The sequence below is a fragment of the Mytilus californianus genome, unplaced genomic scaffold, assembly GCF_021869535.1.
Source record: "Mytilus californianus isolate M0D057914Y unplaced genomic scaffold, xbMytCali1.0.p SCAF_1, whole genome shotgun sequence".
Lineage (NCBI taxonomy): Eukaryota > Metazoa > Mollusca > Bivalvia > Mytilida > Mytilidae > Mytilus > Mytilus californianus.
This window is the reverse complement of record NW_026262581.1, coordinates 129,227,487-129,243,922: the sequence shown is the minus strand read 5'-3', so window position 1 is coordinate 129,243,922 and position 16,436 is coordinate 129,227,487. Positions and strand designations below refer to the sequence as shown.

Genomic DNA, 16,436 nt, shown 5'->3' with positions numbered 1-16,436 from the left:
GCATCCTGAAACTAAATGAATTACAGATGGACTGACTGACGAGGGGCAGACGGGTGAAAAATAAAAGAAGAATGTGTCTGAGGACACGAATGCCTCCGCTCAAGCTTGCTTATAATATGTAAAAATACTTCTGGGACAGACGGAAGGACAGCCAGACAGACAGCCAGTCAAGGGTAACACTTAATGCCCCCTTTGTCTAGCAGCAGGGACATAAAAACTATATACCTCTGCTACATCATAGTATGGGGTAAAATTATTGATGAGTATCTAAATATTAGTGGTCTACTGCAAGTTGAAATTTCATACAAAAGGCTGTCAGAGTGACAGCAAACCGGATTTTCCTGCAGAGGTTGAACCCTGAACAGTTGAGCAAGTATGGACACAACGTTTAACCTTAAAACCGCTCTGAATTTGGATTGTGATTGAATATTTGACACAGCATAGAATTGTGACCCAAAATGAATGTGGTCAAAGAACTGAAAAATTTGAAATTGGACATTTACCTATTATGGTCCAATATCCAAAATCTAAGTACATTGTTAGAATTAGCATATCAAAGAACCCAAAGAATTCAATTTTTGATGAAATACTCATTTCTGTTCAAAGGGAAATAATTCAAATTCATATAATAACAAATAAAATGCTCCGCAGGGCGCAGCTTGATACGACCGCAGAGGTCGAACCCTGAACAGTTGGGGCAAGTATGGACACAACATTCAAGCTTGATACAGCTTTGCATTTGGATTGTGATTAATTATTTGACACAGCATAGGTTTCTGACACAGAATGAATGTGGTCTAAGAACTTAAAAATTTTAAATTGGACATTCACCTATTATGGTCCAATATCCAAAATCTAAATACATGGTTAGATTCAGCATATCAAAGAACCCCAATAATTCAATTTTTGATGAAATCAAACAAAGTTTAATTTTGGACCCTTTGGACCTCAATGTGGACCAATTTAAAAACGGGGCCCAAAATCCAAAAACTTAATACACGGTTAGATTCAGCATATTAAAGAACCCCAAGAATTCAAGAATAAAACCCCATTGAAATTTGTCAAGAAATAAGCAATTTATACGAAGTATCTTCTTTTGCACAATACTGTGCAATTAAATATTTCTTGCTATTGCGCAATACTGTACAATTGACAATTTCTTGCTATTGCGCAATATTGTGCTATTGGATATTTCTTGCTATTGCGCAATACTGTGCAATTGAAGATTTCTTGCTATTGCGCAATACTGTGCAATTGAAGATTTCTTGCTATTGTGCAATACTGTGCAATTGAAAATTTCTTGCTATTGCACAATAATTTACACATCCTGTTTGGTGTGTATCTCCTACCATATCATTATTATTTGCTTTTAAATATAAATCAGAAATAACCAACTTAAAATGGAAAATTTTAAAAGAAAAAAGAAAATGCTTCGCTGGGGCGCAGCTTGATACGACCGCAGAGGTCGAACCCTGAACAGTTGGGGCAAGTATGGACACAAAATTCAAGCTTGATACAGCTATGACTTTGGATTGTCATTAAATATTTGACACAGCATAGGTTTCTGACACAGGATGAATGTGGTGTAAGAACTGGAAAAAATTTGATTTACCTATTATGGTGGAATATCCATAAACTAAATTGTTTGTTAATTTCAATATATCAAAGAATATGTAGAATTCAATGTTTTTTGATGTTATGTAATAAAGTTGAAATTTGGACCGTTTTTGTTCAATGTGGACCAATTTGGTAACATGTATAAATAATCAAAAATCTAAATACATGGGAGCCCATTTAAATACATCATAAAGGTATTAAAATAGAAAGTGACATCATAGTCATGGCTAGAAATAAACAAAAATCCTTAATCAGCAACATTTAAAGTAATATCTAAAAATAAAATTCCTTTGTAACCATAAAAGCCCATTTAAATACATCATAAAGATATTAAAATAGAAAATGACATCATAGTCATGGCTTAACATAGCAAAAAACCCTTAATCAGCATCATTTAACAGTAATATCTAAAAACGGAAATTACATCATAAAGGTATTAAAATAGAAAATGACATCATAGTCATGGCTAAAAATAAACAAAATCCTTAATCAGCATCAGCAACATTTTATAGTAATATCTAAAAATAAAATTCCTTTGTAACCATAAAAGCCCATTTAAATACATCATAACAGATATTAAAATAGAAAATGACATCATAGTCATGGCTAAACATAGCAAAAACCTTAATCAGCATCATTTAACAGTAATATCTAAAAATAAAAATTTCTTTGCAACCATAAAAGTAAAATAGAAAATGACATCATAATCATAGCTAAAAATAAACAAAAATTTTTTTTATTGGCAAATTTTAAATGGAGTTTATTATACTAAAACAATAAATTTGCAACCATAAACATGATAAAACCCCATTTAAACACATCATAAAAGTATTAAATAATTCAACTACATCATAAGGCTATAAAAATAGAAAATGACTTCATAGTCAAGGCTAAAGGTAAACAAAAAACCTTCATCAGCAAAATTTTATATTGGCAAATTTCCAATGAAGTTTATTACACTAAAATTGTTGGCAAATTTCCAATGCATTTATTAACAATAAAGTTATTGGCAAATTTCCAATTTACATAATTTAAAAGCAGTGTAGATGAGATATTTAAATGAGTTTGAATTACCAACCTTACACTGCTTTTAAATAATGTTCTTTACTCAATTATTTGTCTATTGGAAACCCTTGTTTTTAAACCTTTTTTCCCCTTATTCCTTAAACATTAGAGCCATAACAACCACCACCACCACCCCTTTGGCCCCTTATTCATAAATGTTTGAGCAATTAACCCCAAAACTCAATTCCTACTTTCTCTTCGTGATAAAAAATAACTAACTTAAAATGTAAATTTTAAACAAAAAAAAAAGGAAAAAAAAAATTACCCCTTTTTTGACCCCACCCCCCTTATGATTCATCACCCCCACCCCCCTTTCCCCCCAAACCAAGCTCAATAACAGCCTTGCCTTTGTGGTATGGTACCTTATAATACAATTTTAGAGAGATCCATACACTTGAACACAAGTTATTGTCTAGAAACTAACAAATGCTTATTTTAAACCCCTTTTTAGGCCCCTTATTACTAAACGTTTTGGGCAATTACCACAACACTCAATTCCAGCTTTCCCTTTGTGAAATGGAACCTTGTAGTAAAATTTCAGAAAGATCCATACACTTACACACAAGTTATTGTCATGAAACTAGAAAAATGCTTGTTTTTTGCCCCCTTTTGGCCCCTTATTCCTAAAATTTTGAGGCAATTAACCCCAAAATCAATCCCAGCATTGACCCTTTGTGATATGGAATCTTGTGGTACAATGTCAAAGAGATCCATATGCTAACACACAAGTTATGTCTGGAAGTTACAAAAATGCTTATTTTCATCCCTTTTTGGCCCCTAATTCCTTAACTGTTGGTACCATAACCCCTAAAATCAATCCCCACCTTTCTATTGTGGTATTGAACCTTATGGTAAAATTTCATAGAGATCCATTCACTTAAACTAAAGTTAGAGTGCGAAAACCATTGTGTTTTCGGACGACGACGACGACGACGACGCCAACATCATACCAATATACGACCTCAAAATTTTTTTGCGGTCGTATAAAAAGGAAAAAAAGAAAAAAAAGGGAAAAAAAAAAATCCCCCCCCCCCCCCCCCCAATTTTTTGAACCTTCTTATGATTCATCACCCCCAAACTCAATCCCAGCCTTCCCTTTGTGGTATGGAACCTTGTAGTACATTTTCAGAAAGATCCATACACTTACACACAAGTTATTGTCATGAAACTAGAAAAATGCTTGTTTTTTGTCCCTTTTTTGGCCCCTAATTCCTAAAATTTTGAGGCAATTACCCCCCAAAATCAATCCCAGCATTCCTTTTGTGATATGGAACCTTGTGGTACAATGTCAGAGAGATCCATACACTAACACACAAGTTATGTCTGGAAGTTACAAAAATGCTTATTTTTGGCCCCTTTTTGGCCCCTAATTCCTTTACTGTTGGTACCATAACCCCCAAAATCAATCCCAACCTTCCTTTTGTGGTATTGAACCTTGTGGTAAAATTTCATAGAGATCCATTTACTTAAACTAAAGTTAGAGTGCGAAAACCAATGTGTCTTCGGACAACGCCGGACGACACCTGACGACGCCGACGTCATACCAATATACGACCAAAAAAATTTTTTTGCGGTCGTATAAAAAACCAGTTATGACTTCCCTAAAATTAGATATGATGAAATTAAACAAAAGTTTAATTTAGGACCCTTTGGACCTCAATGTGGTATTATCTAATTAATAATGAAAATAAATACAGGTTTAGATTCATCATTTCAAAGAACCCTATATATATTCAATTTATATTGAAAACAAACACAGTTAAATTTTGGACCAACTTGAAAACTGGGCCCAAAATCAGAAATCTAAATATATGTTTATTTATAGACAATATAAGCTTAGTTTTTTAAGGAGTTCACTTCATCAAAAAAAAATATATATATATAGCATTCAGAAAATTAGTTTTTTATAGAATAACAAACAAACCTACCACAAAATTCTTCAAGCAATTAACCAAAGAAAAGAAAAAAAAATCCAAAGTTTTATTTATCATTAATACAATGTCTTTTAAAAATCTATAAAACTTATCTGTTATTATCTTCAAAACGTCTAATAATGAACAGTAAATTTCCAACTATGTTTATACAGTCCTATATAGCTTTTAATCATCAACACTTAGGAAACAGAAAATTTTCAAATAAATATGTCACTCCAATTATAATTGTGAGATAAGGCATTAACCATATGCTTAGTAATCTGATAACTGGTGGAAATTAATATAAAGGCTTAGTGTAATCAAACTTTATATATATAATTAACAATTTCTGTTCAAAGAGAAATAACTCAATCACAAAAAGTACCACTTATGGATATTAAAAAGGGCGATAACTCAACAAGGAGAAAAGCTAAAATCGTGAAAATTGAACTTGACCTTCATTTAGTCACAGGACACAACTTATCTTACATCTTATGGACACTGTTTGGCAGCTGCCCGCCCGCCGTACATCCCCAAATCAATAACGGATTTTAACTTCGAAAATCCGGTTAAAAATGGTTAAAAAATTGATATAGAAGTTATTGCACCTGTGTCTATACTTCAATGGAAATTTGGAATTCTTAATTATACCATATAATCTTATGTAAGAAGACATTATGATAATGTACACAGCAAATTCCAATTACCATTATACGGTCTGCTGATGTAGGCAGTCCTGAGAAAATCATTACCGTATTTCCAAAACTAGCATCAGTTCTCTTAAATAAATAATTGAAAATTTTATATCATTTCAGTACAATCAGATATAACTAACCTTGTTTCATATTCTCTGTCCAAATCTTTATATCTATCATTCCCCTGAAAAAAATAAAAAGAATATTGAAATTCTCTTCAAATTTGGAAGACACAACTGTATTAGAATTTTTTTTAAATAAATTGAATTACAGAAAAAAAACATCTATACCATCTACTCTCATTCCTGCATATATACGATTTTCACATAAAAAAATATCTATATTTACTTTTAACAAACCAGTGTATCACTAGCGCCTTCAATTTTCAAGACTCTCAAGTCTGTCTGATTTTATGGACACTTTTAAATACCAGTAAATCACTGTTGTAGGCCCTCATGCCTGTATAATTTTATGTGTATTTTTGCATACCAGTGTATCAATAGCTTGTTTGATGTTGAAGACCGTAATGCCAGTATGTGCATTTTTAAATACAAGCGTATCGAAGCTCGTTCACTGTTCTAGGTCCTTTTTTCTGTATGATTTTATGTTTGTTTTTACAAACTAATGTATCAAAAGCTCCTTCACTGTTTTAGGCCCTCATACCTGTGTGATTTAAAGTGTACTTTAACAAACCATTGTATTAATAGCTCCTTTGCTATTGTAGGCCCTTATGCCTTTATTGTTTTAGGTGCATCTTTACCTACCAGCGTATCAATAGCTCCTTCGCTGTTGTAGGCCCTCATGCCTGTAGGATCATCACGTCTATACTTGGCTTTTTCTTGTCTTTTCCTGTCTAGCACATCATCATAAGATGGGGACTGCCAACCAGTTCTTGGACCCGGAGGACCATTTTCATTTGACCTCTGAAATGATATACATGTATACATATATAAACCATCTGAATTCCCTGACAATTTACAATTAAAGTTGTCTAATATCTGCTTTACCAGACTTTTTTTAAAAGTATTTTTACTTTTTTACTGATTTTTAATCTTAGTATCGATTTTAAGGTACAGTTACACAAATACAGGACACTTTCCCTTAAAATTAGTAATTATATTAATTACAGAACTTACAACTAAAGACCTTTTACATAATCATATGAATCTTTTATTCATTTGTATATATTTTCTAGTTAAAAATACAATCAGCAAAGATAAAGAAAATTCTAAGCTAAGTAACAATGAATGTTCATGTACTATACAGACATCGTTACTTGTTGTCTATAAATGTATCATTTAATATCATTGTTTTCATTCTATATATTCTATAATATATACTATTTTGCTATGTACTTTATCTAAAATGTTAGTTTTCAAACAGACTTTTAATCAGGTCAGAGAAAAAAACAGCAAAATCAGTACAATGTTGAAGGCACTATACACATACACTTTGTGAATACATTTGTGCTATTAGGCTACTGCACCTCAAACCATCAAAATAATATAGTAGTGAACAGTGGAGGTGTAATACAGTTTACTACACAATGTTTCAATAACAAAACAATAACTTTATGTCTAACTAAATCAACATATAATTTAAACAGAAATTCAAAAACTTTTGAATTATATTTTTTTTTTACCCAGATCTCTTTTTTTATTTTTGCACAACTGCCTTTACTGAGAAGTTTATTTAATCAGGAATAAATAATTGCTTCGACGGGCGCAGCTGGATACGACCGCAGAGGTCCAACCCTGAACAGTTGGGGCAAAATTGGACACAATATTTGCGCTTGATACAGGTCTGAATTTGGATTGTAATTAATTATTTGACACATAATAGGTTTCTGACACAGAATAACTGTAGTAAAGAACTTAGAATTGGTTATATGATTTGAATTTATATTCAATTTTTTGCTTTTGTGCAATACACTATGCTGTTGCGATTTGACCCCCCACCCCCCCCCCCCAACAAAAAAAAAAAATCCCCCCCCCCCCCTTATATAACTATTTGAATAATTTTCAAAATTTCTGAAATCTGAAATGAGAAAAAATTGCCCCCCCTTACAATTTCTTTTTTACCCCCCCCCCTAATTTTTTTTTTCACCCCCCCCCCCCCCCCCCCCCCTTTATCCAAAATAAAATTCTTTCCCTCAAGATATGGTCATAATCTCAAATCAAATTTCCAATGGAGTTTGCAACCATAATTACCCATTTAAATACATCATAAAAGTCTTAAAACAGAAAATGACATACATAATCATGGCTAAAATTAATATTCCTTAATCAGAAAATTAATATTCCTTAATCAGCATTTTTAAATAGTAACTTCTAAAAATAAATTGACAGCTAATCACCTCAAGACAATACAACATTTCTTTAAACATAATTTTAAAGCAGTGTAAGGGAAGTAATCCAAACATAACATTGTACTTTTTTTTAATTGTCCATTAACCAGGAAACTTTTGTTTTTCCCCCTTTTTTGCCCCTAATTCCTACACGGTTAGCCATAACCCTCCAAAGCCAATCCTTACCATCCCTTTGTGGTATGGAAACTTGTGGTATAATTTCAGAGAGATCCATACACCGTTCCACAAGTAATTGTCTGGAAACTAGAAAAATGCTAATTTGGGCCCCTTTTTGGCCCCTAATTCCTAAACTGTTAGGACTATAACCCCCAAAATCAATCCCAAACTTCCTTTTGTGGTTATAAACCTTGTGTTTAAATTTCATAGATTTCTATTTACATTTAGTAAAGTTATTGTCCGGAAACCAAATGTCTTCGGACGACGCTGTTGACGACGTGATACCAATATACGACCGTGCAAAAATTTTTGCAGTTGTATAAAAGGAATAATTCAATAAAGATCTATGCTAGGGCAGCATGAAATAACTGCAGAATGAAAAGGAAATGTTGAATAAGTGTTTTCAAAGCAAATTGCGACACACAGCATTGTGTTTGACACAGCAGAGTAAAGTCAATAATATGCTAGAAACAGTCCCTTAAATCAAAGAAATTGTGACAACAGCCAAAGTTAGATATTTCAAGAATTAAAGAAGATATCCAGTGGCACTATGACATCATGATATGAAAGAAAACACCTTTTTCCCTCCCTTTTTTCATAAACAGGTTTATTTTTCTTTTAATGCTCAGAATCACCTTAAAATTATACATGATTTTTATATGATAAAAAATGCTAGATTTTTCCCTCTTTATTGCACTTTTTTCAGAAACAGGTATATTTTGTTTTTGCTCTCATTTTACTTTGAAACTAACCCATGGAAACCAAATTTCTACAGATGATGACCATAACAACAAAATCTACTTTATATGACCAAAAATAATTGTGGCAGGATAAAAAATACTGTCTGATTCCAAAGCGAAATGGTCAAACATTTATTGAGAAAGAAATGAAACTGTTCCACAGAATCATTTGCAGTTTACCAGAATCAGTGTTTATATTGAACAGATTGAAAATATTTTATTGATATTGAATAATTACAACATCACATGCACTTTTGTGAGTTGATACATGTGTTTTCATCTACTTAGAAGATAATTTTCTTCTTCAGGTAAATTAATCAATGAGTGATGGATTTCTCTTAGAAGAAATTCAAAGGTCCCAGTGAATAAACTCCACAGAGAACAATAGCTATTGTATTTATTCAATGTGATAAAAGAACTGACAAAAGTTTAAATCGACAGGTAAACTGCAAATGATTCTGTGGAAAAGTTTCATTTCTCTTGCAATAATTAAGAACAAAGCAAAGAGTGTTTTGCTAACACATTTGAGTTAGTAAATGCTTACACAAGAGTTAGTTCAGCTAATACTTACACCTCGCCTCTTTCCATCCTTATTTTGTAGCATTTCATTATATTCTCTATTTCGCACTGCCATTTTTCTTTTCTATTTCATTATTAGAAATATTTTATTTGAATAATTTGAACTGACTCCATTTGTAATTGCAATTTATTTTCTTTTATTTAGTTAAAAAGGTATATATGTTTATATCGTATTGCCAATGCAAAAGTATCTAATACAAAACAAGATTAAAGATATATGAAATATTTGGGAAGTAAATAATTTAGCAGGAAACTAAGAAGCATTTTTTATTTAATAGTGAAAATGGAACAGGACAACTGATAATGAACAATCAAATTAAAAGGTGTGGAAATGTTAACATTTACTAGCATTGAACTTAAAAGCAGCAGTTTACTTCATCACAAACTTACAATAAATATACAATATTATTATTCAATGTTGGGAGATATTGGTATACTGTTTATGTATAACTATGTTATAGTTTATAAAATGATTTACATTTGGGGACCTGTGCAACTTTTTCATATACTACCTCCTATGACTAAAGAGAAACTTGATAATTTATACCGGTCTACATTTTGGAATCTACAGGACAAAATTTTGGTAGGACAGATATATTTTATGGGACTTATAACAAAGGAAAGGTTGCATACCTCAGCGGAATCACTGTAATGTAACCCTGGTAATGTAGCAAATATATCATCTTTCTTCCCAACATCTCTCTGAAATAACATCATCTTACTGAACAGTGATGAATAATATAATCAAATCACTTAGTTAAAAGGGGAATAACTCCAGCATAAAATATATCTCTAAAAGAAGATGTAAATGTATGATGAAAATGACAGTTTTAAGAGAATATAGACAGCAAAACAGCTAATATCTAATCTGATATAAATGTAAAATTAATCCAATCTGATAACAATGGAGTTAACATAATGTAAAAAAAATATTTATGACAAGTTGCTCTCAAAAATATTTCAAAATCAAACTTTACTTATTTCAAAAACACTTTTTCCATTGTTTTTTTTTAAAGTAGTCAAGAAAATCTCTTGTCTTCCATGTTATATTTGATAATACACAAATAAGTTCTTTGAAAGTAACAAAATCTATTTATGTAGGATTTTTTCAAGCAAAGCAAAAACAAAATAAACTGTTGTTTTTTTATTCAAGCATCAATGTATTTGCCTGTTATCTCATATTATTGGAATAACAGGAAATTAAAATGATTCATTTGAAAAAAAAAGTTTGTTTAATCAATGAGTTCAAAATTTCTGATTAGAGCTACCAACAATTCAGTAACTACTATTCATTTAAATTATCAGGTGAATCAAGAGAAAGACATAAGTGATTATATGCATAGTAAGGTAATGAAAGCATTGGCAAGGATTAAGGGTGATCGAGAGAACAGAAATATGATAATGTTGTAAGGTATCCTCGACACAACATCAACAGAGGAACAATCTAATCAAGGCTGTAGAATAAAACATTCTCATCAAGTTTGTGGTAAATAACATGCTGAGTGATTTGTACCTCGTTCGTGGCAGAGTTTACTCTTCTGTTTTGGGGTTCTGTGTCATTATAACCATGTCGCTGTAGAACACACAAATGTAACAAATCAAACAAACAAAAGCAAACAAACTTAATAAGAAGAATTCTTTATTTTTTTTATCTAGAATGGTCTATACCAAAAAATAAATAAAAAATGAAAAACAAAGATTGAATGTTTTTAAAAATCATTTCTTTCACAAAATTACTTTTTCTATGTTAAATTTTCTGCATTTCTACATTGAAAAAGAATTATAAAAATTTATTTGTATGTAACTGCTTTTTAATAAATCAACTTTATTTTACAATTAAAAGATTATCATGCTAACACCAAAGCTAGATAAGGGGTAGTTTTTTCAAGCAAAGCCAAAATACCTATTAACCTATTAAGTACTAGCTAGCACCATTCATTAGTAATATGACTATCAATGATTAGTCAAAGGAACAGGATTTTATGCCCCAAAAAAACCTTATAGACTATAACTTTTATCTAAACAATTTTTTTTTATATTTTTAAACATGAATCTGAAATAAAAATATTCTCCTTCAACACAAATATTTTGTGAAGGAGAAAAATATAACATGACAAATGAATAAATGTCCAAAAGTCCAGACTATTCCACCAAAATGTCAATCCAAGTTGGTCATCTGATGGGCACTAAGGTGTTCGGTTGTGAAACATATGATCACTTCAGTTGATTCAAAAATATCTTGGACAAGTCGAACTTTTAAATAGTAAATACAATGATAACTCAGTAGCAGCCATTCTGTCCAGAATTTTACATAACTTTTATTGGGTTGCTTTCTATTTATTGATCTTAATTGAGATTTTCCTTTCTTCATCTATTAAATAAAAATCAAGTTTCTTGTAGCAATAAATGAGAGAGGTTATATAGAAATCTTTTTTATTCACAAACTAGACAAAGAAGATCAACCCCATACTTCAATGAGCTATTATTCAATAAATGCTAAATTAAGGATTGGTATAAAAAAAAATACACCAAAGACAGGTAAAGGTAGTAAAAATACAATATAAACTAGAGGCTCTCAAGAGCCTGTGTCGCTCACCTGTATTTACTGATGCTTTGGAAATCATGTAAAATAAGGTTAAAATCATAATTAATAGTGTTAGATATTAGATATTATAATGATATCTAAGATAATAACAAAAAACTGCAAAATTTCTGTAAAATTACTAACTCAGGGGCAGCAACCCAACAACAGGTTGTCGGATTCGTCTGAAAATTTCAGGGCAGATAAATCTAAATCTGATGAACATTTTTGCCACCTGTCAGATTTGCTCTAAATGCTTTAGTTTCAGAGATATAAACCAAAACTACATTTTACCCCTATGTTCTATTTTTAACCATGTCGGCCATGATGGTTGGAAGGCGGGGTCATCAGATAAATTTTTTAAACTAGATACCCTAATAATGATTATGGCCAAGTATGGTTAAATTTGTCTCAGTAGTTTCAGAGAAGAAGATTTTTGTAAAAGATTACAAAAATTTACGAAAAATTGTTAAAAATTGACTATAAAGGGCAATAACTCCTAAAGGGGTCAACTGACAATTTTGGTCATGACGACTTATTTGTAGATCTTACTTTGCTGAACATTATTGCTGTTTACAGTTTATCTCTATCTATAATAATATTCAAGATATAAATAACCAATAAAATTAGTGCAGCTTGATACGACCGCAGAGGTAGAACCCTGAACAATTGGGGCAAGTATGGACACAAAATTCAAGCTTGATACAGCACTGAATTTGGATTGTGATTAAATATTTGACACAGCATAGGTTTCTGACACAGAATGAATGTGGTCTAAGAACCTTAAAAAATTTTAATTTACCTATTCAAACCATATCATTATTATTTGCTTTTATATATAAATCAGAAATACCGTTAAAAGGCTTGTATAGTCTATAGTTTTAATGCATTGCTCAAAGTAAACTGGTATCTGCTTGATTGAAACGGTACATAAAAAGTAAAAAAGACAACCGTGAAGTGTTCTAGAATCATTTACAAGCAGTTTCAGCTTCTGTTTGATGATGGAAAACAGGTTTTTTTTTGGCCCCTTATTCCTAAACATTTTGGACAATTACCCCCAAACTCAATTCCAGCTTTCCCTTTGTGATATGGAACCTTGTAGTACAATTTCAGAAAGATCCATACACTTACACACAAGTTATTGTCATGAAACTAGAAAAATGCTTGTTTTTTGCCCCTTTTTATGCCCCTAATTCCTAAAATTTTGAAGCAATTACCCCCAAAATCATTCCCAGCATTCCCTTTGTGATATGGAACCTTGTGGTACAATGTCAGAGAGATCCATACACTAACACACAAGTTATTGTCTGGAAGTTACAAAAATGCTTATTTTTGGCCCCTAATTCCTTAACTGTTGGTACCATAACCCCCAAAATCAATCCCAACCTTCCTTTTGTGGTATTGAACCTTATGGTAAAATTTCATAGAGATCCATTCACTTAAACTAAAGTTAGAGTGCGAAAACCAATGTGTCTTCGGACGACGACGACAACGACGCCAACGTCATACCAATATACGACCGCAAAATTTTGCGGTCGTATAAAAACTGCAAAATTTCCTTAAAATTTCCAATTCAGGGGCAGCAACCCAACAATGGGTTGTCAGATTTGTCTGAAAATTTCAGGGCAGATAGATCTTGACCTGATAATCAGTTTAACCCTATGTCAGATTTACTCTAAATGCTTTGGTTTCAGAGATATAAGCCAAAATCTACATTTTACCCCTATGTTCTATCTTTAGAATTTTTTCGACGACGAGGGACAACAGACGCCAAGTGATAAAAATTAGTTGTCATATGATCTCTGGAAGTCATCTTTCATGAAAATCTCTATAATAACAACAATTAAAAGGTAAATAATCAGACATTAGCTTTTTTTTTTTTAAATTGTAATTATGTATCCACCTCTTAATATGAAACTTTTAGATGTAATTTTTAAGCACAAAGTTTCTATTTCATCTGGTGAATTTTCTTATTTCTAAAGAAAGAAATAACTAACATACAAATACATTAAGTACAAGTTTGTAACTTTTTTTTATCAAATATATATTTTCTATTTACTTTCACATAGTGCATAATATTGTTCACTTTTCATAAAAAAAAAAATACATAACATTTTCAACAGGACACACAGATGAATGCAATTCAGTTTAAAAAAAACACCTTTAAGCAACAAAATTTTAGTTAACAAACATCTGACGTTGAAAATCAAAAAGGGTCACCATCCCTCTAAAACTCATTTTCCACAGTTTGTCTCTTAAACTCTTGCCTTGATGATCAATAAGGGTTATCAATTATGTGTAAGGATAGTCTGTACAGTTTGATTAATACTGACCAAGCTGTTTACACTGTATCATGTTGACAATAATTTGACCTAGACCTTTAACTTTAGGCTGTCACATTGAACTTCAACAGAGGTCATAGTTCCCACCTCCTTGAACTTTATATCAGATTTACTTACTGGATTTCTTGCTGAGGTAGGAAGAGGTGGTCTACCCTCTGTCTGTCGACCACGACCTCTACCCCCTTTCTGTCGTAAAAATTCATTATATTCATCATTGCGTAGTTGCTTTTTGCGTTGCTGAAACAATTACCATGCTGCATTAGTAAACTTTTACTAAGATATGCATTATACATACAAAAGTTCATTATACCAAATACTTCATGCATACATTCATACAAAATCAGTTATTCACTTCATGTCTGTTGTCAATCTTCCAGTGAAAAGAAACATTAAGTAATGGTAACATTAGTGTGACATTAAGTTCTTTATTAACTCCCCTTGAATTTTCCATAAAGTGACACTAATATTACCAATGAAGATTTCTATCAACCAGAAAAAATTGACATTCATGAATAAAAGTACTTCAAAGAAATCTAAGCCTGGGTCCAGCATGGTTATTCTGATTGGATTTAAAATCTGCTGGGTAATGTAGCCCATGTAACATGCCTAATATCAGACCAGTAACCATCATGCAACTTACAGAATATGGTTTGATATCAATAAATTGTTTACTCTCATACCAATAACGTGACCAGCTATGGACAGGATAATTCAGATTCTGGATAAATATACATAAATCATTAACTTTTACTGTCAACAAAGTTTGGAAAATATACTGTAAATTCAGAAATTATAACGATGTTTTCATTATTGCGAAAAATGCGACAGGGTTACAATCGCAATAATTTAAACTCGTATTTTGAAATTTTTTATATGAATTTACAGGATTTTTCTAAATATCGCAAAAATTAAAATCACATTTTAGTCTAAAACGACAAAAATCGCAATAAAAAATGCAAGATATAATTTCTGAATTTACAGTACTCAAGGATGCAGTTCACAAAGGACTCTTTTTTGTTCCAACAAATTGAGGTATCACAAAATAAGCTGATATCAACATACAGATAATTAATAAGTTTGGGCAAAGTCTAAACTGGTTAAATTTTATGAATAATTGCTTAAATTCAATGGCTAAAAGACAGCCTACATGTACATTTAATTTTTCTACAAAATATGAAATTATCACCTTTCTGATTGGGAAATATTGGGCACATGGAAGTGCCACAAAATTATTTATTTGACAGTTGTGGAATGTACCGACAAACATAATAATAAATTGTTTAGATAGTACTTGCATGTGCATGTCAACTTGACACACAGACTTACACAGACATGGACAGGTTCAGATGCACTGATACAAGGTAACATAGCAATCATCGTGGATGGCCAGACCCTAATACATGTAATATCATTATGATTGAAATTTAAAGAATAGGTTTTTCAGGAACTATGATTTGAATTAAATAATTGAACACTATATGATAAATATACATTTATACCTATGTATTTTTTTTTCATTTTTAAGCTTGACATCTGGAAAGATGAATGTTACATGTATCATTCGTTATGTTCAGATGACTTTAAAAATGTTCTAGTTTAATACAAAGTTTAATAAAAAGTATGGTTAAATTTGTCTCAGTAGTTTCAGAGAAGAAGATTTTTGTAAAAGATTACAAAAATTTACGAAAAATTGTTAAAAATTGACTATAAAGGGCAATAACTCCTAAAGGGGTCAACTGACAATTTTGGTCATGACGACTTATTTGTAGATCTTACTTTGCTGAACATTATTGCTGTTTACAGTTTATCTCTATCTATAATAATATTCAAGATATAAATAACCAATAAAATGGGCGCAGCTTGATACGACCGCAGAGGTCGAACCCTGAACAGTTGGGGCAAGTATGGACACAACATTCAAGCTTGATACATCTTTGCATTTGGATTGTGATTAAATATTTGACACAGCATAGGTTTCTGACTCAGAATGAATGTGGTCTAAGAACTTAAAAATTTTAAATTGGACATTCACCTATAATGGTCCAATATCCAAAATGTAAATACATGGTTAGATTCCGCATATCAAAGAACCCCAAGAATTCAATTTTTGATGAAATCAAACAAAGTTTAATTTTGGACCCTTTTGACCTCAATGTGGACAAAGTTGATAACGGGGCCCAAAAATCAAAAATCAAAATACATGGTAAGATTCAGCATATCAAAGAACCCCATATATTCAATTTTTGTTAAAATCAAACTAAGTTTAATTTTGGACCCTTTGGACCTTAATGTAGACCAATTTGAAAACTGGACCCAAAATTAAGAATCCAAATACACGGTTAGATTCGGCATATCAAAGAACCCCAATAATTCATTTTTC

At 31.5% G+C, this 16,436-nt stretch overlaps 1 protein-coding gene across 39 annotated transcripts in view; it reads right to left on the bottom strand.

Annotated features, from left to right (window-relative positions):
- The window catches only part of LOC127712980 (centrosome and spindle pole associated protein 1-like), a 93,496-nt gene that overhangs the window by 48,641 nt on the left and 28,419 nt on the right, over nucleotides 1-16,436 (bottom strand). For 33 of the 39 annotated variants that reach the window (XM_052219756.1, XM_052219763.1, XM_052219758.1 and 30 more), the window contains 6 exons: nucleotides 14,174-14,293; nucleotides 10,647-10,706; nucleotides 9,767-9,835; nucleotides 9,126-9,197; nucleotides 6,055-6,213; nucleotides 5,431-5,474 (listed from right to left, as the gene is read on the bottom strand). In XM_052219756.1, coding sequence (XP_052075716.1) covers nucleotides 5,431-5,474; nucleotides 6,055-6,213; nucleotides 9,126-9,197; nucleotides 9,767-9,835; nucleotides 10,647-10,706; nucleotides 14,174-14,293 — 524 coding nt within the window. Of the gene's footprint in view, nucleotides 1-5,430; nucleotides 5,475-6,054; nucleotides 6,214-9,125; nucleotides 9,198-9,766; nucleotides 9,836-10,646; nucleotides 10,707-14,173; nucleotides 14,294-14,696; nucleotides 14,775-16,436 lie in introns of all 39 variants that reach the window. The other 6 variants (XM_052219626.1, XM_052219646.1, XM_052219630.1 and 3 more) reach the window with 6 other exon arrangements.